The sequence below is a fragment of the Bos indicus x Bos taurus genome, chromosome 16 (assembly GCF_003369695.1).
Source record: "Bos indicus x Bos taurus breed Angus x Brahman F1 hybrid chromosome 16, Bos_hybrid_MaternalHap_v2.0, whole genome shotgun sequence".
In the NCBI taxonomy this organism is placed as follows: Eukaryota; Metazoa; Chordata; class Mammalia; order Artiodactyla; family Bovidae; genus Bos; species Bos indicus x Bos taurus.
In genome coordinates, this window is record NC_040091.1 from 3,407,479 (window position 1) to 3,429,266 (window position 21,788).

The window sequence follows — 21,788 nt, forward strand, 5'->3', positions numbered from 1 at the left end:
CGATAAGTCTGATCCAGGACACGATGGCAGGGCCAGGGCCCTGCTGCTCCTGGGCTCCAGAGAGAGGCTGCCTTTCTCTTGGGAGCTCAGCTCGCAGGATGTGCCAGGGAAATGTGTCCGCAGATTAGTGTCTCCTGGGGTGGGGCGGCAGCAGCAGGTGGCAGGATAGGGCAGGGGAGCGAAACCCAGGGCGCCCTTGGGAGGAGCCCAAGGACGGAGGTTGTCTTCTCCAGGCTCCAACCTCCAGAACCAGGAGGTCTGGGGTTCCCCCAAAGCCCCCAGCCTCAGTTTACCCCCAGTGACCAGACGGTGCTGCACAGACCACTTTATTTGACCAGCTGTTGTGGTAATTGTGGTAGTGACATAGTTACAGTCCTGCTCCAGGTGTAGAATAAATGGGAGGGGAAGAGGTGAGAAGCAGGGGGAGGAGGGGAGAGATGAAGAACCAGATAAACAATCCAAGAAGAGAGGGGGAAAAAAAGGAAAGGAAGTTACGACAAGAACAAATTTATAAGCCGAGGAAAAGGCAGCCCAACAAGCGTGCCTTAAATTAAACTTTTAAAAGGTAAAATCTGGTTGATATTTTTCAAATCTGTATTTGCTCAGTTAGGCCTTAACAAGGAGCAGTGACATGACCAGTGCAAGGCAGACAAGCCAGATACCTTCTATTATAAGAGAGGAAAAAGAAGGCAATAACGGATGGCAAACCAAGGAGGTCGGGAGGGAGGGAGAAGCCAGCTTCCTGCTGGTCCTCCCCTTCTTGGCCATGAGTTTAGGAGTGACCAAGGCAGGGGGGTGAGGTCATTATAACATGATTTTTGACCAAAAGTTTCATCAACACTGGCTTCCCCCCTTGGGTTAGTCCTGGTCCAGCATCAGGCATCCCTAATCCCGCTGGTCCCCAACCTCACAGTTCATGCAGGTGAGGAACTGGCTCCTCGTCTGTGTCACCATTCTGGATAAACTCGAAGACGAATTTCACCTGGGTCTCGTAGGCTTGGACCGAGATTTTCTCATTGATTCCGTGGATGCTGAGGGAGAGAAGTTTTGAGGGAGAGGCCATTGCTTTAGTACAAATGTTATTGCAGAGCACCTACACCCCTGAAGCCACTGGCCTTTGACCCTCCAGGGGTCAAAGTGGGTAGGAAGTGGGCAAGGTGGGAGCAGCCATTTGGAAGAAGTGAGATTTCAGATGACAGGTTGGTCACCTCTCCAGGATCTACATCCACGGCAAAGTGCAGTGGGCGCAGATGATAGTCCTGGGGGGTACAAATCATCACCTGCTCTGGAATCCATTTAATAATTTCTCCTCTGAGGGGAAATTACTAAAGTTATCTTTTAATTCTCTCTCTAAGGCTGGAGTCCCAGCTAGACTTATCCCTATGCCAGCCGCCCCTCCCCACATTATTAGGGGCACAAGTGGATAGGAACCCAGGCTACCTATGGGGTTCTCTGTTTCACCTCAAATTTCACTACCAGATCCGATGCCCACAGCCTGCCTCCACACAACAATACTACCGAAGCATACATGTAACCTTGAAGATGAAAGGAGATAAAGAATAGCTAACCCCACCTACACTCCTTAAAAAAACCAACGAACCCCCTTCCCATGAAATCTGTTCTTAAGTTCAAATTCAAATATATATTCAAACAACTTGACTTATGATGAGGAAATCAGAGCTGGGTATGGTAAGGAGCAGAGAGGTAAATGGAAATCATGCCCCTATATCCCAGGACTAAAAATTTGCTGAAGAACCCACAAAGTAGTAGTTCACACACAGGAGGTGAAACTGGTGAATATGTTTTAGATTCCCAAAGTATGTTTTGAGAATTCAAAGCATGAGTTCATCTTTGACCTCAAATGTGTCTGCAGTTCACTAAGTGGAAGTTGAGAATTCTGGAGTACCCACTTTTGGGGGAAATGAGATCCAGAGGGGAGGGCTTCTCTCAAAGGAAGGAAGAGGTGGGAGTCAAGGGCCCTAATTCTACCAGGTTCTTTCCAGTCATCTGATTATCTCCATCCCTGAAAAACAGTCACTGATTCCACCAAATTCTGGGGAGTGGCAAGACTCTGGCACTGAGAAAAGCTGGCCAGTTGGGCTCCGCAGTATCTTTTAGTTTGTACAAATTCCAGGTTTCCCCCATTCTATGGACTGTCAGGAGAATGAGTGGGAAAGGGACAGGTCAGATGTATCTCCTCTCTCCTCCAAGCTGTCCAAACCTGTTCCACTCACTCACCTACTGAAGTCCTGAGGTTGTAGGTAGATGGGGTTGAACCGGTAGATGCCAGTGGTAAGATTCAGATAGTGTCTGCTGTCTGTGTTGCCAATACAAGTACCTAGAAAGGAAGAATCCAGAGAAACAGAGCTTTATGTAAGCAGCCAAGCCAAGGAAGTGGTGGCAAGTAGGCTACCTAGAAAATTGGGACCCTTGTGTCACCACAGAAGACGTCTGGATCTTCCCTAGGAGACTGCAGCCAAGGATTTTTGTCCTTCAGCCTACCCATTTTCAAAACCTTTCTAAGATACCATTTCAGCCAAGAACATGGACTCAACTCCCAAGGGCATTAGAGAGACATCCCTTACATGGTCCAAGGCTAAGTGTCCTCTCTCCATGATGAACACAGAGGCCAAGCGGCTTCATTTCATACTCATGGCCAGGTTATTCTATCAGTAGAAACCTAGATATCCAGAAATCTAAGCACCATTTCTTTATTGCCCAAGCTTTCTTGTGTATCACTCAGGTCAGAAACAAACACTCTCTGGGGGAGTTTTACTGCTGTAGATGGCAACCCTCTTAAAGTAGAACATGCTGTGCTGCTGTGCTTAGCCGCTCAGTTGTGTCTGACTCTTTGCGACCCATGGACTGTAGCCCACCAGGCTCCTCTCTCCATGGGGGTTCTCCAGGCAAGAAGAAAAGCAGAACATAATTTCTGGTTATTCCTGTCTTCTGAAGGAGGACTGTATCTTCCCAGAGTCAAACTTCAGGTCCGTATAGTCCCGGGATACTCTCTAGTGTCCCATTCTCCTGAAGGCAGTAGGTCGTCCCCCTCCCCAGCCGGGGCTGGGACTCCTCCCCATTATGAATGTTCTTTGAAAAAAGACTCCCTAGCTTATCAGTTAAAGTGTGGTGAGATGAATTTGAGATGGCAATTTGTGTTTTATTTTGATTGAGTTAACGCTTTTATTCTAGAAATGTATCCCATTTTTAAGTACTTTCAGGCGGAACAGATTTATCATGAAGCTATTAGGCTTATGCATAAAGATCCAGGGTCATAGCTCTGTATTCATGTAGTTGGATAGGTATTTTTAATAGTTTAAAAGTGACAGAAAAATTTCAAAAATACAACTGGCTGTTGCTTTATAGCAAACCTGGGATGACGTGCCGCACGCGCATTCTGTTTGAGCACCTTTTTAAAATCCAAGTATAGCTGACTTACAGTGCCAGTTTCAGGTGGACAGCGAAGTGACCCAGCCATCCATGTTCAGATATACCTGTTCTTTCTCAGATTCTTTTCCATCACAGGTTATACAAGACACTGAATGTAGTTCCCTGTGCCACACAGTGGGTCCCCACCGCTCATCTACTTAATACACAGTAGTGTCTATCTGTTGTTCCCAAGCCCCCAGTCTGTCCTGCCCAACACCTTTCCCACTTGATAACCACACGTCTGTGCTCCGTGTCTTTGAGTCTGTTTCTGTTCTGCAGTAAGTTCACCTGTATCACTGCCCTAGATTTCACACGAGTGACACCATACGGCATTTGCCGTTCTCTGTCTGATTTGCTTCACTTAGTATGATAACCTCTAGGTCCGCTGCTCTACTTTCCACTCCTGGTTTCAAATGGGTCCCTTCACAATTCCTGGAGATTTCTGCCAGTTGATGTCTGCCTATCTTTATTCTGTACAAGCCTAACTGTGTTGATGAGATTATCGTAGGTGCCCCACAGGGAGAGGGAAAGGGAGAGAGCCTCTGAGGCCAACAGAGGAGAACCTGGGAGCCTGAAAGCCAGGGTTCCTCGATGGCAGGGGCCCAGGTCCTGCTTTGTGGCAGGAGTCCAAGGAGGCAGGGAATCTCAGAGGTAATGTTCAGGGGAGATCTTGGATCCAGAGCTCTCACCCCCAAGACAGGTCAAGGAATCAGAGGAAATCTGCAACCTGAAGTGACCTTGTGGGCAGGATAATGGATGTCTCAGAGGCAAACACAAGGACTGATGACCACAGACTAAGGGATCCTGACGCTATGCTATTGCATGAGACCCTGAGGCCTGATTCAAGGTGAGGGTGGTGGGGTTGCTTGGAGGCTTCAATAATGCCTGAGGTTGAATTTCTGAGAAATGAGTTAGATTTAAGTTGATTAAAAACTAAGAGTGCTTTTTTTTCCCCCCCCAATACCCAAGGAGTTTATGGTTGTAGAATTTCACTATAATATCTTTAAGGTCCACGCCTAACAGGTCCTAAGAATTAGACTAGAAAAATGAGAGACTCCATGATTGAAGGTATATAAAAGCAAAGTGAACACAAGTCTTCACATTAGAGCATCTTTTCCTCACATCAGACCAGAGATTCTCAAACTGTGGTCAGCCATCAGCTGCTGTCAGAATCCCCTGGGATATTTGTTAAAAAGGCAGATTCCAGGGTGCTCTCCAGAGTTAATATACCTGAATCTTTGGGAGTGGGTCCAGGTAATCTGCATTTTAATAAGTTCCCTAGGTGATCCTCTTGTCCTCTTGAGTTTGAGAACCACCATCCATACAGCATAGATTTGGAAGGCATGCTGGAAGACTGGGGGAGGGGCATAGACGCACTGCTACTGGGAGAGGTGAAGGGGGCTAATTCCAATGGTACAGCCAGGAGAAGTTCCTGGGCTGCAAATTCTGAGCTCTGTTGCTGAGCTTTTACCTTAGAACAGATCAGAACCAGACTGCATAGGTGGAACCCAACCCCCTCTGTGGCTCCTCCAGAGGAAGGGGAATCTGAGCCGATCCTTCCCTCTAGGCCAGAGTGGCCGGCCTAGGTTAAGCCAGGACCCAGGCTTGGCTGACCTAATTTATTGTTTCTGATGCTTTCCTGTTTGCTTTCTCACTTCCACTTGGAGGGGAAAATACAGCTCCAGTCCCATCAGGAGAGGAAGCAGCCAGCTGTTTCCAGGCTGAACAGCTGGCATGGGGGTGGGGCAGTGGATATCAGATAGGATACAGTTCCAGCACACCCCCACTGCCCCCGCCAAACTCCCCCAGCCACAGCTGATGAAGTCATTACCTGGGGCAACAATGTTGACTTCCGGGAAGACAGAGTGTATGGTCTGGCGGAGCAGCTGGTAACCCAAGGCCTGATCATCAGAAGGGCTGATGGGCAGGGGGTCAAAGGCATCCAACACATGGAACTGGACGCGGTCATCAGCCACAATGTCCTTGGCTAGTTTTAGAACCTTGAGAGAGGAAACAAAGAAAGTCTGATTTCTTATTGATCTGCTATTCAAATACTTTATGAATCTATACGGTCCTGATTTCTCTCCAGCAAGGCAGAGCCTTTACAGAGGAGATTCGCTGTAGCTCTGAGACCTCAATTTCAGCCTACTGGTTGTAGGAGATAGAATGGCTGTTCTTCCTGGAAATCTACAGCATAGTAGATTTAGGTTAGATGCTTGGAAGGCTTGCCTTATAGCCGTGAGGCAGGTCAGGAACTACAAAATCAGGATATTGGGTAATTTCCCTTAGGCTGAGAACCATGGGCTAGGTGAAAATGTAGGAGACAGCACAGTGGAAATCTCAACCATCTCGAGGCAGAGGGGTAGATATGATGACCTCACTTCAGCCTGGGAGAGTCTCAGACAGGTGGTGACAGGTCATACACTTTCTTCCTTCTCTGGGCATCCCTGCTTCCTGTTTGTAACCATCTGCACTGGGGCCAGGAAGATGAGCTCAACAGACAAAAAGTTAGAAGTTGGGGGGCTAGTATTCAAGTTTTCTCTCTGAGCCTCCTTTCCTCAGGAAGGAACATGAGGAAGCTTCTAGAAATTTCAGTCTGAAGTAACTAAAGCTGAACTCAGCAAAAGTCCTGGTCCCAGGCAGGATGTAGACCAGACCCTGAGGATCAGATCACATGAAGCTGTGTGGGAATGGATTAGGATGCTGACAGTCTAGCCCCACAAACCCACCCAGCCATCTAGGGAAAGCTCCAGCACCAGTCTCAAGCTATCTGATAAACACTTGCTTTAGGATGGTCTCTGCCCTAGAAAGGGGAGTGTCTGTCTCATAACTGGGGGGCATTATCTCGGGAGGACCTCTTTTAGGTCAGTGTCAGGTCTGGAAAGGAAATGAGGGTTCCTTCTTCTGACTTAGAAACCATCATTTGAGGCAAAGCAAATCCTGTGCTGCTGGACTGAGGGGAGGGGCAACTCACTTGTCAGAGCTTATTTTCACTCCAGCACAGATGTCTCAAATACTCTGATAGAAGAATTAATATATAGTCTGGATATGTTCTTGACCCTCTGGAAGGCTCCTAAAGTCATCCCCAGAAGTGTCTTCTGTGCCCTACCCCACATTACTTAAAGATTCCTGCCTCCAGAAACTGAAGAAGGCACACAGACTGGACCTCAGTGAGCAAGTGGCTCAGCAGCAAAGGGTCTGCCTGGCGATGCAGGAGACACGCGTTCGATTCCTGGGTGGGGAAGATGCCCTGGAGGAGGAAATGGCAACCCACTCCAGTACTCTCGCCTGGAGAATCCCATGGACAGAGGAGCCTGGCGGGCTACAGTCCATGGGGTCGCAAAGAGTGGGACATGACTGAGCCCACACACCTGCAATGAGCACTACAGAGCTCAGGTTTCCCACCAGCTGCTAGGCTAGGTCCGGACTCAAAGGCCTCATTTCCTCATGTCTAGTACCAAGAATATAAAAGGTACGCAATGAATGTTGCATATATACATTTTACAAGATGTGAAACAATAATAATAATAAAAACAACAGGAGTTGTCTCATTAAGGAATTTGCCCAAGGTTTATAGAGGTGGCATCGCTGGGCTGGGCATCTGACTTCACAAGGATGGTTGTTTACTGTTTCCAAAGTGCCTGCAGGTTGAAATGGCATTGAGTAGAGGAGAAGGCAATGGCACCCCACTCCAGTACTCTTGCCTGGAAAATCCCATGGACGGGGGAGCCATGGGGTCCATGGGGTCACTGAGGGTCGGACACGACTGAGCGACTTCACTTTCACTTTTCACTTTCATGCGTTTGAGAAGGAAATGGCAACCCACTCCAGTGTTCTTGCCTGGAGAATCCCAGGGACGGGGGAGCCTTGTGGGCTGCTGTCTATGGGGTCGCACAGAGTCGGACACGACTGAAGTGACAGCAGCAGCAGCAGCAGCAGAGCCAGAAAGAGGGTGGTGCTCATTTAAGACAGATTTCTTAGTGGTATGAATTTTGAGCCAGAATTTGAAGGCAGGATATGAGAATGATGGAGAAGAGGCAAGAGACAGTCTGAGCATGGAGGGGTCATGCACAGAGACTCAGCTCTGTGCTTCGTGGAGCCACTCACAGCTGTGTGACACTCCGTGAGCTCCTTAGCTTTTTGCGTCTCAGCTTGCTCATCTGTTAACAGAAGGATAACAGCAGCACCTACCTGGTAAGGTGCTTGTTACCATGACTGGATGCATGTAATATGCTTAGGCTGGTTCCTGGCACTCAATGTATGTTAGTTGTTATTTGCCTGTTTAGAAGGGAGGGACCACTCTGGGCAACGATCAGAGGCACAAGGACGGGACTAAGAGGAGGGATTCATCAACGGTAACGGGGACTTCAAAGGCAGAGCACATTGATTCCTCATTTCTCTGAGCTCCTACAGTCCGTATTCCCACATTATGTTGTTTTCTATTTTAGGCTAAGCTGTATTTTCTTCTTGAGTGAATAAGTTCGAGGGCAAGGACAGTGGGTACTTAGAGTTAGCAAGACCGGCTTCCACCCTACTGTGAGGCTGGTCATCAAAACAACCACGACAGGCTGTCACTGGCTTGTGCTTCAGTATCTCCAGCGGCAGAAAGCTCACCATCATGTGTTTCAATCCATCTCATCTTTGTACTCTGTGATGAGCATCTTCTTAATGATGAACTGAGGTACGGCTTCCTGTAGCATCTAACCTGCTCATACTCTTTTATTTATTTTAAAAATATTCTGTAGAGTCCACAGGATAAAGTATCAATAGTACTCGAGCCATCAGCAGGATTTCACCTCTATTGAGAATAGAGGCCTGTGCTCTTGATGCCTGAATGCTGTTCCCAGGTCTTTGCTCCTTTTTGGGTTTTGGTGTAAATGCCTCACGAGAGAGGACTGTGTATGTGCTCAGTCATTTAGTCACGTACGACTCTTTGCGACCCCATGGACTGTAGCCTGCCAGGCTCCTCTGTTCATGGAATTTTTGAGGCAAGAATACTGGAGTGGGTTGCCATTTTCCTCCTCCAGGGGATCTTCCCGACCCAGGGATTGAACCTGCCTCTCCTGTGACTCCTGCATTGCAGGCAGATTCTTAACCTGCTGAGCCATAGGGGAAGCCCCTAAGAGAGGACTGACCATGGATACAAAGCTGCTTACTGCCCCAACCCCACTTCACAACCATTTCGTGACACCTTGTCCTATGATTTTCTTTGTGGTGCCTACTTCTCCCACTTGTTCATATATTTGATTACTTACAGCCACTAGCATGTAAACATCTTTAGAATGGGAATCTTGGCCTGTTCACCATTTTCCCAAGTGCTTGGAAGAATGTCTAGCCCACAGTAGCCATTGAATAAACAGTGAATGAATAAATGAAGGAAGACAGGAATTTTCTGTAAAACACTCTAGTTAGGTGGACATCCAGCCTCTGAGAAGCTCACTATCATGCGCGGTGCCATACTCCAAAACTCTGCTTTAAGTGGGGGCTCCCAGAAACATCTCCCAGTGGCCTTCTCTCTCCCCTTCTAGGGCCACAGGACAAGCCTTCCTTCCCACGTGGCAGTGTGTTACGTTTCTGAAGGCTCTTGTTCCTCACAGATGGGGCCACAAAGTTCATTCAGATCCTTCCTGGAAAAACTTATGGGTGAGACCAGGTAAAGATGGACGAAGAGGGCTCAGGGAGCCATTTAGAATCAGGGCATGAGGAAGAGGCGTGACCAGGACGAAGAGGTACTGTGTGCTCCTGGGGTGATGGGGGCTTTCCATTCCCCATGGGTGCAGGGGAGCAGGGGAGCAGGGTGGGCCTACGGAGCCCAGAGATCTCATCAGATTGGCAGGGAAGGAAAGCCACTGCGGCAGGGGACTGGAGAGGAGGGCAGCGTGCCAGAACCTGGGGAGATGAAAGCCCCAGCTGGTGGAAAACAGCCCTTGGAAAGGGCATGGAGTTGGAATGAGGCTGGAAAAAAACTGGTGGAAAGAAGCTCAGTGAGGGGAATTCAGTGATTTCCTGGCCCCATGAGCCCCCAGGGAGAGGACAAAGGCTGGCACTGGATGAAAAGCAGCAGAGCCCAGGGCTTACACTGTCCCAGCCCCCTGCCAATGCTGGGTGACTCTGGGCAGGCTGCCCCAGCCCCTGCAACGCGGGCACGCCCCCCAGCCTGTGCAAGGACACAGCATCCTCCATAGGGAAGGCCCCAGGCAGAAAGGACCATAGAAATTGAAGCGTGGCAGACCCCTGAGGATCCGCCAGGAGGATCATCAGGAAACACCACCTGGCCCTCACCTTGCTTAACCCTGGAATATAATGCTCATCTCATAGCTGTCAGGTGGGCTTTTTTGATCATTTTTGGAAGGATCAGATTTACCTTCTGAATTATTTTTAGCTCAACCTGATGTTTAAATAAGCTAGTCTTTCCTAGATATGTCAAACGTTCTGTGTATTTCTTCTCACCCTTTAGCTTTCAGCTCAGATATCACGTAGGGAAGTCTTGCCTGACCTGTGGACAGATTCTCATTCCTTCTTAGATTCTTCGATAGCAGCAGCCCCATTTCCTCATAGCGCTCATCTTGGTTTGCAGTTACACATTCATTTTTCTAACTTTTAAATTGATGTTCATAGCAGAACATCACAAGTCTGTCTGCAACCTCGTCTCTCCAAGGAGTTACACACCCTTCCCATGGTATTTTATTGGCTCTACAGGTTTCAATTAATAATACTCCAGCCTCTGTCTCTATTATCTCTTTGGATCTAAGGAATTTATAACTGTCTATTAATATATTAGAAGCCTCTCAAATTTCTAAACCATTATATTTCTCTGAGAACTTGCTTTCCTCTTGAATTCCCAATCTTGGTTACAGGCACCAGCACCCGACCAACCACCATCACACACTGCGTCCTGACGAGCTGGCCTCTCACTCCTCGGCGGGCACCTACTCTACCCCACGACGAGCTACCATCACACACTGCGTCCTGATGAGCCCACCTCTCACTCCTCTGCGGGCATCTACTCTACCCTACGACCTACTAACATCACACACTGCGTCCTGAGGAGCCCACCTCTCACTCCTCTGCAGGCATCTACTCTACCCTACGACCTACTAACATCACACACTGTGTTGGGGGCCAGAGTGAGGTACTCCGCCCATGGCAAAGGTCATGAGGAAGGAGGCTCGACATACGCAAAGGCGGGATCGAGCCTCAGGAGTCCCCCTGGAAATCCTCAAGCATCTACCCCCATAACCAGAGCCTGCCTACTTTACTACTTTGTGCTCTCACCTACATCTCTGACTTTACGGGGGGCTGTCCCCCACGACCTCTTTGGGAGAAGGAGTTAACCTAGAGCTCCAGTTAATAATAATTCCTGGGTGTGATAAGACTGTTTTAACCTACAAACTCCTCTGAAGGTTCTCTAGCCTGCCTGACAGGCTTGTCCGGCCACATGTGATTGCTCACAGCCTCCCAACCGTGAGAGGCATGAGATGCTTTAAACCCTCTAAAAACAGGTTCTTTAGAGAAGTTAGAAAACTATAAGTATAAGTATAGTGGGCTAATTAGAAATTGTGTTGGTGAAGGGTTTTTCATTTGTTGAGCCAATGTTTGTTGCTAAGTCTCCATATCCCCTGCCCTTACACACATTAATGAATATATAGAAGGAACAAGTATTAACCTTTGATATTAATCACGTTAGACCTTAGGCTAAGTAAATTCTTTCCTTAACTAAAACCCACTACACCCTCACCCTGTAGGAATGTAACTTTATTTGGGTGGCGTCTGTTTTGAGAATAATCAGCCCTGGAGAAATAAGTGTCCTGATTGACTGACCGCTGTCACAAGGAGAGGGTTGTAAATTGTCAGCAGGCCCCCCTGGCCAGAAGATGATGTAACACCCCTAAGACCTCTGTATACATTTGTGTGAAGCACCTGACTTTAATAAAAGTCAGGACTGCTGTCCCCACGTGACTTTTGTATAACATCTCAGTGTATAAAAACAGACTCTGGAAAATAAAGAATTGGGATCAGTTTCTCGAAATACTGGTCTCCCCATGTCGCTCTCTCTCTCACTCTGGTTGAGTCTCCATCTGGAGCGCGGAACCCACCATGCTTACTAATTATGCCTGGGCTTCTAAGATCCGACCGGGGAGGCCTCAGTGTCTCCTCTCCTTCGGGAGAACGGAAGGACGCCTGCGGCCTACGTAAGTGGTGCAAACCTCTTGTCTTGAAGTTTTATTGGTCTCCCGCGTAAACCAAGCTACTCAGCCTCTTTTCTCCACTGAATTTTCCTACTGAGCTATCCTTATTCTATTACTCTTTATATCTTTAATTAATATCTAATTGAAGCTATTGTATCCTGATCCTCGCCTATGCCGTCTCTCCTTCGAATACCCTGGATCAGCCAGGGCAGGACCCCGGCAACACTGCGTCCTGATGAGCCCACCTCTCACTCCTCTGTGGGCACCTACTCTACCCCACGACCAGCTACGATCACACACTGCGTCCTGATGAGCCCACCTCTCACTCCTCTGCGGACACCTACTCTACCCTATGACCTACTAACATCACACACTGCGTCCTGATGAGCCCACCTCTCACTCCTCTGCGGGCATCTACTCTATCCTATGACCTACTAACATCACACACTGCATCCTGATGAGCCCACCTCTCACTCCTCTGTGGGCACCTACTCTACCCCACGACCAGCTACCATCACACACTGCGTCCTGAGGAGCCCACCTCTCACTCCTCTGCGGACACCTACTCTACACAATGACCAACTAACATCAAACACTGTGTCCTGAGGAGCCCACCTCTCACTCCTCTGTGGGCACCTACTCTACCCAACAACCAATCATGAAACACTGCATTCTGATGAAGCCACCTCTCACTCCTCTGCGGGCACCTACTCTACCCTATGACCTACTAACATCACACACTGCATCCTGATGAGCCCACCTCTCACTCCTCTGTGGGCACCTACTCTACCCAACGACCAATCATGAAACACTGCATTCTGATGAAGCCACCTCTCACTCCTCTGCGGGCACCTACTCTACTTAATGACCAACTAACATCAAACACTGTGTCCTGAGGAGCCCACCTCTCACTCCTCTGCGGGCACCTACTCTACCCAACAGCCAATCATGAAACACTGCATTCTGATGAAGCCACCTCTCACTCCTCTGTGGGCACCTACTCTATGCAATGACCATCTAACATCAAACACTGCGTCCTGAGGAGCCCACCTCTCACTCCTCTGCGGACACCTACTCTACCCAACGACCTACTAACATCACACACTGTATCCTGATGAGCCCATCTCTCACTCCTCTGCAGGCACCTACTCTACCCCACGACCAGCTACCATCACACACTGCGTCCTGATGAGCCCACGTCTCACTCCTCAGCGGGCACCTACTCTACCCAACGACCAATCATGAAACACTGCATTCTGATGAAGCCACCTCTCACTCCTCTGCGGGCACCTACTCTATGCAATGACCATCTAACATCAAACACTGCGTCCTGAGGAGCCCACCTCTCACTCCTCTGCGGACACCTACTCTACCCAACGACCTACTAACATCACACACTGTATCCTGATGAAGCCACCTCTCACTCCTCTGCGGGCACCTACTCTATGCAATGACCAGCTACCATCACACACTGCGTCCTGATGAGCCCACCTCTCACTCCTCTGTGGGCATCTACTCTACCCTACGACCTACTAACATCACACACTGCGTCCTGATGAGCCCACCTCTCACTCCTCTGCGGGCATCTACTCTACCCTACGACCTACTAACATCACACACTGCGTCCTGATGAGCCCACCTCTCACTCCTCTGTGGGCACCTACTCTACCCCACGACCAGCTACCATCACACACTGCGTCCTGATGAGCCCATGTCTCACTCCTCTGCGGGCACCTACTCTACGCAATGACCAACTAACATCAAACACTGCGTCCTGAGGAGCCCACCTCTCACTCCTCAGCGGGCACCTACTCTACCCAACGACCAATCATGAAACACTGCATTTTGATGAAGCCACCTCTCTCTCACTCCTCTGCGGGCACCTACTCTACCCCATGATCATAGCCTCAGTTAAGACCTCCATACGCACTGCCTGAGATGCTGCAACAATTGAATTGTTTCTTCTTACTTCAAGGCTTCCTCAGGATCGCCATCAGCAGTGTTTCTCTAAGAGAACCTGAGTCTCTCACAGCCCTGTTTGAAGACCTCTGACATTTGTCCACAGATTAGAGCCCAAACTCGTTGGCATGCACACAAAGCCTTGAGCCCCAAACTATCAATACAACTCCATTTTCATCTTCCATCACTTTTCCCCAAATTATACTACTCTTTAGATTTCATTTTCCCTGTACCCTGAATGTCCTGCTGCTGCTGCTGCTGCTAAGTCGCTTCAGTCGTGTCCCACTCTGTGAATGGCCAACTTCTAGCAAATCCTATTTGTCCTTTAAGTCCTTTCTAGTGGTTGGAAAAGACTTCCTTTGTTCTTCGAGGTAGCATCAGCCCCCTTTTTTGGCTCAGGTTCTATGGTAATTTGTTTATCCCTAATTGTTATAATCCTAGTATAGTGTGAGGCTGAGAGCACAGACTCTGGAACTGGTCCTGGATGTATAATACTGGGCATGTTACTTACCTGCTGTGGGGATCTGTGCCTCCATTTTCCCTGTTAAATGAGGATAATACATTCCCCACTTCACAGAACGGCTGCAGGGGTTAAATGTATATGTATAGTATATGTTTACTGTACATGTATATAGTATGTGTGTGTGTGTGTATATATATCCTATGTATATAGTATAGTATATGTATACCTGAGAACAGTGCCAAGAGCACAGCAAACCCACTATCTGTGTTGCTACTATTATCATTTCCTATTTATCATTAATTATCATCATTCATCTCCCACTCCTAAACTCCACGTTCCCTAAAGCCAGAGATCTCCTATCCCAGCCAAGCACCCGGCACATAGGAAGCCTTTGAAAAATCACTGAACAAATAAGGCCCTGGGCCAGGTCCGCCCAGTCCCAACGGACACACTTCAGTGGGGCTGAGCCAGTCCTCGGGAGCACATGGTACGTACCTCCTGAACAGTCTGTGCAGGGTGAAGTCGGAAGTTGATGATGGCCTCGGCCACAGGGGGGATGACATTCACCTGGAGAGAGAACCACAAACCTTGGCCTGAGCTGACCTCTAGTCCCTCACACCTGACCCCTGCCCAGGAAAAGCCAATTACCACCAGTAGAGGGAGAGGAAGCTGATTTGACTGAAGAACTCAAGGCTTAATATTTTTAGCCAGCCACTGTCTTCTCTGGGCCCTTGACATGTGGTTATGTTCAATGCTAGTGGCCTGTCTCTGCTTCAGGCCAGACCTTCATGTTTCTTGGTCCTGGAGGGCTCACAGAGAGCTGCTCAGAGCAAGACCGCTTTCCTGGGGCTGCCAGGACGCCTCTGTTTTGGCCTGTACAGTGCTGCAGGCGGTCTTCCATGTGCGCTCTTTCCCAGGGTGCCTAGGGCAGTTCTGCAGTGGTCAGAGTCAGTTCTCACTCAGGAGGGGCACCCCAGAGCCTCTGAGGCCCCATTAAGCCCTGAGGGGGATGATCACTATAACCGAGGGTGGTAGTGATTTTCCATATCCTACTGTGAACTTTGTTCTCTGTCTGATGAGGAAAAAACTCAGGACTAATTAGAAAAGAGGGTTGAGCTATGGAGGGAATTTCTCCTCAGAGCCCATGAGAGAGGAGATTCCCCAATTGTGTATCTTTCTTTGAACTGCTATGGTGCAAAAAAGCACGAGGCTAGGGCCAGGAGAACTGGGCTGATACAAACTGGCTGTGTGATTTTCAGATATGACAACCTCTTTGTGTCTCTGTCTCTCAGCTGGCTCCTCCTCTGTTAGGAGGACCAAATGGAAAAACAGATGTGAAAGTATTCTGGACAGATAAAAACACCATTCAAATGCAAGGACATAGTACACAGTACTATTATTTTGGTGAATTCTCTAGGCAGCTGGTGAAAACAGCTCAGGTCTGGCTGACATGCCAAACACACCGACCAGCCAGAGCAGAGATGAATTCTGAGGCACCATTCACTTATTCTCAACCTGGGCTGCACGTTAGCAGAGCTCCGCAAGGCTGCATTGGGTGAATGATCCTCCTTGACGTTGCACTGGTGGTACTGGTAGAAACTGGAACGGTCTAACTCCTTTCAAGATTTCAGAAAAGTCTCAGCCCTGGTGAGCTAGTGTGGCTAGTTCAAACAGAAAAGCTCCTTAGCGGCTTGGTCTAGCTGAAAGTAGACCGATTTGCTGAAAAATAGTTCTCAGAAAAAAACTTTATCAAAGTATTGGTTCACCTGAGACTTATTTCTATAAAAGTAAACCTTAGGGGTTCCCTGGTGGTCCAGTGGTTAGGAGTCTACACTCTCACTGCCAAGGGCCAGGGTTCAATCCCTGCTCAGGGAAGTAGGATCCCACAAGCCAAAAAAGTAAATCTCATATAGAATTTATATATTTGAAGGCCACCCAAAATTTACCTTATTTTGGAGAATGACAATGTATGTATTTTAAGGCTGTATACATCACAAATGTTACAGATTTTTAAAATAGTAGGTGAGTTTCTCTAATTCAACTCAGGGAAAGGATATTAATCATTCATTAAATTTGTGAGGTGAATAAAGCTTTCAAAACATGACAAAGAATAATAAAAAGGTGGTAAAGAGGTTGGGAATCTTTAGCCTACATGACCAAAATGCCAGATGAATATATTACATGTTAAATGAGTACAGGTCACAAAAATTAACTCCCAAATAATGTCTCTTCACATCAGTGTAATGGTTATGTTTTTCAACGGGTACAGTCCCAAAGAACCTGAGGGAGGCCTCTGAAACACACATACATGAAACTTGGCCAGGAACTTCATGGAGTTTGCAGATGTCAGTTAGAACCCTTGCTCCTGAGGTTTACCCATCTGATGACATAGGACAGTTCAGCACTGAGCCTTCCTACTATCCAAACTGTAGCCAGAGAAGGAAGGAGAAGCCAAGAAGATAAAGCCAAGGGATGGAGGGGTGTGTGGGAGGAGTCAGGTGGCGTTACCTTGACCCCGGCATTGAACATGGTGAGCGCCGTGGTGGTCCTGACCAGCGAATTGGTTATGTAATTCCTCTCCATCAACCTAAGGCAAAAGGAAGAGAGGGTTGTAGGATACCCCCTTTCCTGAACCTTGGAGATCTTTAAGACTAGGAGGGATGTCCTGCGTACCAGTTAGATGTAGTGTCTGGTGGCTGAGGGATGGTTAGTCAGGCCTGGTTAAGCCAAAGAGAGGAGATGGGGAAGTGGGTAGGTTTGGGGTGGGGATGTGAGGAACGGAAAGATAAAACCTTACCTGCTTACAAGGGGTCGAAAGAGCCACAGGTTGTTCAAGACTATATTGGTAGGGAAGGGAAACTGAAAAGGAAAGCACCAGGTCAGAGGGTTTCAAAGGGGTCAGCATAACAGGCTCACTGTTCGGGACCTGGGCCTGTCCTTGCTTTAGACCCGCCTCGAGGGCCTGGGGCAGTAGCCTCAAGGGTGAGTGGGAGCCACCTCCCTCAGAGTGGCTGGTGTTGGGGCTCAGGTTCTCAGCCTGAGCACCAACAGCCCCAATGAACAAGCTGTGTTTTGGCCCAGCCAGCAGCTGGAAATAGGGGAGAATGGGCATAGCACTGGTTATCAGTAGGGCCCCTTTATTACTCTGAAGGCGGCTTCTCCACCACCCTTTCTTCCCCTTCCACAGCTGACCAGAGTCTGTGAGACTCCTCACACCTCATTTGCCAGTTGCTCCACTGCCGTCATCAATGGCCCACTTCCAAACATGTTCGGCATTGGTGTCTGCTCCAGTCTGGAAGAGAAAGGGAGCTTTCAAGACTCACCCAACTCAGCAGTCCAAGGAGAAGACGAGAGACAGGACATTTCCACAGGCCTGGCCAGGAGGTCTCCTGCTCACCGCTCCATCACCTCCACCATTCCAGATCTCCAAGCACAAGTGGGGCTACTTCTACTGCACTCACAGGAGCTGTCCCCGAATACCAAGTCTGAGAGAGGGCACCCCCGTCTCATCACACCTACCACACTGTAGCAAAGCTGTCAGCCTCTCCCACTAGCTGTTGAGTTCCTGGAGGAAAGGGACTGTCCGTTTCTTCCACCACCGCGTGCCCATTACTGGACACAAAGTCTCGAACATGGTAGATAGTTAAATATTTAGCTGAAAGAATATAGCTTTTCTTCCTACTCTCCAAGAAAACCAGCCAGAGGTAAGCTCTGCTGTTACAAACCCTGCTGTCCTCATCCACAGACAGCAGCCTTTGCTTATCTTGAAGTCATCTTGCTGGGGCAAGGGGAGAAATTAGATGGTTCTTTTCCAGCTTGTGATCTATCATTTCTGGCCTGGACTATTCCAGCTACCTAACCTAGCTTTTGTCTGCTGGCCCTTGCTTGCCATATGGATAGGTCCTTTTCTGACCTATAACCCTTGCCAGGGTACTGCTAGCTCTGTCCTCCCTATAACCTCCATCGTGGCTTCTCAGCCCACCATCAGGACAGGAAGCTTAACCTCCTCAACTCAAAGTGGGGAAGTGCCAGGTCTTCTAGCGGGAGTCTGGTGTGGGTAGCAAGGCCGGGAATCGCTTACCGGCTGACCGCGGCTGCGAGAATGCCTATGCTTGTTTCTTTTGGAGGAGCTGAAGAGTGGCCTGTAGTCGTGTTGACTTGCAGCATGAGGTTAATCGCACCCTTCTCAGAAACGGAAACCCTGTAAGAAGGATCAGAGAAGGCCCTCCTGACTTCCTCCCACCCTGAATGACCCCCAGGCCCATCTGTACAGGGGTCTGGTAAGCCAAGAGGTCTGTTTCATGCTGCTTAAAGAGTTTTACTTTAGAAGAGATAGGGAAAGGAGAGCTCAGACTTGGTCAAAGCTTGGGGTGATTAAAGCAAGTGCGTGCCTGTGTATATGGCTCAGTCGTGTCTGATGCTTTGTGACCGCATCTACTGTGGCTCACTAGGCTCCTCTGTCCATGGGATTTTCCAGGCAAGAATCCTGGAGCAGGTTGATTAAAGCAAGAGGAGTAGGCTTATCGATAACCAGACTGAGGTCAACTCCCATGTGAGAACCTCTTCTGAGGTAGGGCTGGGGTGCTATACTCACATGGCAAAGGGCTTCTTGAGGTAGGGAATGAAACCGTCCAAGATGAAGCTCCCCTCATCCACCACGAAGGCTAGCTGGACACCCCTTGCCTGTAGCAGGGCTGAGATCTTCTGAGCCCCGTTTATCCCTGATATCTGCAGATATTAAACCCAGAGCCACAGTTCTCCTCAGTCAGATCTCCAGAGATAGCTCACAGAGACCCATTCAGCATAGCTGGGTGCTCCAGAGCCTCCCCATCCAGGCTCCTTCATGAGGGACAGGGCCCTCAACAATCCTGCCTCAAAGAATCTGGAATGTCAGAGCCGGAAGGGCCCAACCCCCTCATTTCCCAAACTAAGAAACCAGGACCCAGAGTATGAAGTGATTTGCCCAGGGTCAAAATAAGTGGCATCATTAGAAATAAAACACATTCATTGATCTGCCTGTTCTCTCTCTTCCCATTACACTGGTGTTTCTCAAGGTGTAGTTGATGGACTATGTGCCTACTGCAGATGTCACCAGGGAGTTTGTTAAACATTCAGATCTGTGCATAACACTGCGCGAAAGAAGCCAATCTGAAAAGACTACACTCTGTATAGTTCCAACTATATAACATTCTAGACAAGACAAAATTATGGAGGTGGTCAAAAGATCAACAGTTGCCAGGGTTTGGGGAAGGAGAGAGGGATGAATGGCAGAACACAGAGGTTTCTTAAGGCAGTGAAAATACTCTGTACGATACCATAATGACACACCATTATAGTGTACAACACCAAAAGTGAACCCTAATGTAAACAATAGCTTTGGGTAACTATGATGTGTCCAGGCAGGTGCATCAGTTGTCACAAATGTATGACTCTGGTGGGGGACGTTGATATTGGGTAAGGCTGTGCATGTGTGTGGGTTGGAGAAGAAAGGAAATTTCTGTATCTTCTAATTTTTGCCGTGAACCTAAAACTGCTCTTAAAAAGAAATAGAAAAAAAACATCAAGTCTGTGGCACAGAGCCCAGGCATCTACATTTTGGTCAAAGTCCTTAGAAATTTCTGGTGACACATGCACAGTGTGTGTGTACTCAGTTGTGTCCAGCTCTTTGCAACTCCTGGGACTGTGACCCACCAGGCTCCTCTGCCCATGGAATTTTCCAGGCAAGAAGACATATCCACAGAGAAGTTGGCAAACTGTGCAGCCAGGGAGCAAACCGGACCAAAGTGAAGCTTACTCCCTCCCCAAGGAGGGGACCCAGAGATAGGCTTAGGATGAAGGCATTCTACCTCCTCATCATGGCCCAGAGCAATGAAGAAAGATCTTCGGGGGATGTAGTTTCTGATCAGCAGAAGCTCCAAGGCCTGCAGGATTGCCTGGGGGACAGAAGGACAATGGGAGAAGAGAAAGGCTTATTATCTAAGTGGTGGTACCAAGGCATCAGAGATATTCAGCAGCTGGGAACAGGGCTAGGATGTGATTCCTTTTAGAGAGAACACATTAAAATGGCCCCAGGGATGGAATGGAGGGAAGCAGCGGGTGTATGCATGGTCAGTCACTCAGTTGTGTCTGGCTCTTTGTGGCCCCACAGACTGTAGCCCACCAGGCTCCTCTGTCAGTGGGATTTTCCCAGCAAGAATACTGAAGTGGGTTGCCATTTCCTCTTTCAGGGGATCTTCCCCACCCAGGGATTGAACCCACAACTCCTGCATCTCCTGCATTGATAGGTGGATTCTTTATCACTGAACCACCTGGGAATCCCTGTAGGGAAACAGAGCTCACATAAAACCATCCCCGCCTGGAGAAAAGCATAAATTTATCAATGTCAGAGCTGAAAGGGTACCTGGGATCATCTACTCTGATCTATATTTCACAGTTGAGAAATCAGGACCCAGAGAAGTGACCAACTGATGACTGGAACTCAGATCTCCTGGCACCAAGGTTTTCTCTACCAGAACCTCCCACCTCCCAGGGGTTAGCAGAGCACTCCCACCCTGGATCGATCTTTAGGACTCTAAGGCAGAGGGAACACAGCATTTCAGACCATAAGAGAGTTCTTGTTGTCCAGTGTGCCTCGACCATAGATGAAGCCATCACGCTCCAACCCAGAGAAGGGGGGCACGTCCCAGCCTTTGTCCGGGGCAGGCACCACGTCAATGTGAGCGAGGAGCATGTAGGGCTGCATGCTGGGGTCTGAGCCTTTGATAGTGAACAGGTGGCTGTAATTTCCTACGACCTCATGCCGGATAAAGCTGGTATGGAACACAGTAGGAAAGACTAGAAGCAAAGAGATGCAAAGCAATGAGAGAAAGCCAGATTCAACAGTTGCCTTTGGTTTTCCTCCTAACTGATTCTCCCTGCCTTTTTCCTCCCCTTTAAAACAGGCAGCCTCCTTTAGGAAGCCCTCTGGGCCAAAGCTAGTCTGATTCCTGATTCGCCCAGACAATCTCTGAAATATCTCTTCCTCATATTACAATGTGCTATTACTGTGTAATCACATGCATATCAAGACCACATCATTTATGACAGATAAGAGCTCAAGATCTGGACTGACCCGACCTCTAATGTTGTCACAAATACAAGTTATAGAGTGATGCAGACTAGGATTACATTAAATTTTAAATATAATAGGCCCCAGTATCCAAATTATTTGGAACCAAACATGACTCTTATCTATATATATTAAAAAATCAGAAATATTTTTCCTTTGCAAAACAATACTCCTAATGTTTGTGTTATATGGAGATAAAAGATGATCCTGTCGAGCACATGGCCATACTTCCGTGTTCAAGTGTTCTCAGGGTCAACTATGCTAGTTACAGATAGGTAATAACACAGGTGGCTTTAGAAGCATGGGAGAAAGAACTTTGATCTCCCTTTGTGCTGTGTTGGAAGAATCCATACACGCCTCTGTGGATAACTGAAAACAAGCAAGCAGGCAAACAAACAAAAAACTAAAGAAGAATAAACATTTTTTCTTGTCAGCCTGCTTATCTAGTCTACTATTGCTGAACATTTCTTTCCCAATTTTATTTCATATTTAGTGAAGACTTTCAGCCTGGCCACTGGGGATTGATCCCAGATTCCCACCCCACCCCAATTGCCCATCCCAGAGTGTTAGAGAAGGGACTACTTGCTGTGCTGTGCCAGCCTCTCCCACTCCTGATGACTTGAGAGGGGGCTGTTTTTTA

At 48.3% G+C, this 21,788-nt stretch overlaps 1 protein-coding gene across 2 annotated transcripts in view; it reads right to left on the reverse strand.

The window, feature by feature from the left end:
• Positions 1 to 310: 310 nt before the first annotated feature.
• Positions 311 to 21,788, reverse strand: part of PM20D1 (peptidase M20 domain containing 1) — a 38,928-nt gene continuing 17,450 nt past the window's right edge. Inside the window, exons 3-13 of one of the 2 annotated variants that reach the window (XM_027564295.1) lie at positions 20,642 to 20,874; positions 19,887 to 19,973; positions 18,635 to 18,768; positions 18,122 to 18,241; positions 17,257 to 17,332; positions 16,838 to 16,899; positions 16,549 to 16,627; positions 14,536 to 14,607; positions 5,261 to 5,429; positions 2,239 to 2,338; positions 311 to 1,031 (exon numbers count right to left, since the gene is read on the reverse strand). In XM_027564295.1, the coding sequence (XP_027420096.1) occupies positions 908 to 1,031; positions 2,239 to 2,338; positions 5,261 to 5,429; positions 14,536 to 14,607; positions 16,549 to 16,627; positions 16,838 to 16,899; positions 17,257 to 17,332; positions 18,122 to 18,241; positions 18,635 to 18,768; positions 19,887 to 19,973; positions 20,642 to 20,874 (1,256 nt within the window). In that variant the 3' untranslated portion in view covers positions 311 to 907. The remainder of the gene's footprint in view (positions 1,032 to 2,238; positions 2,339 to 5,260; positions 5,430 to 14,535; positions 14,608 to 16,548; positions 16,628 to 16,837; positions 16,900 to 17,256; positions 17,333 to 18,121; positions 18,242 to 18,634; positions 18,769 to 19,886; positions 19,974 to 20,641; positions 20,875 to 21,788) is intronic. The other variant, XM_027564296.1, reaches the window with a different exon arrangement.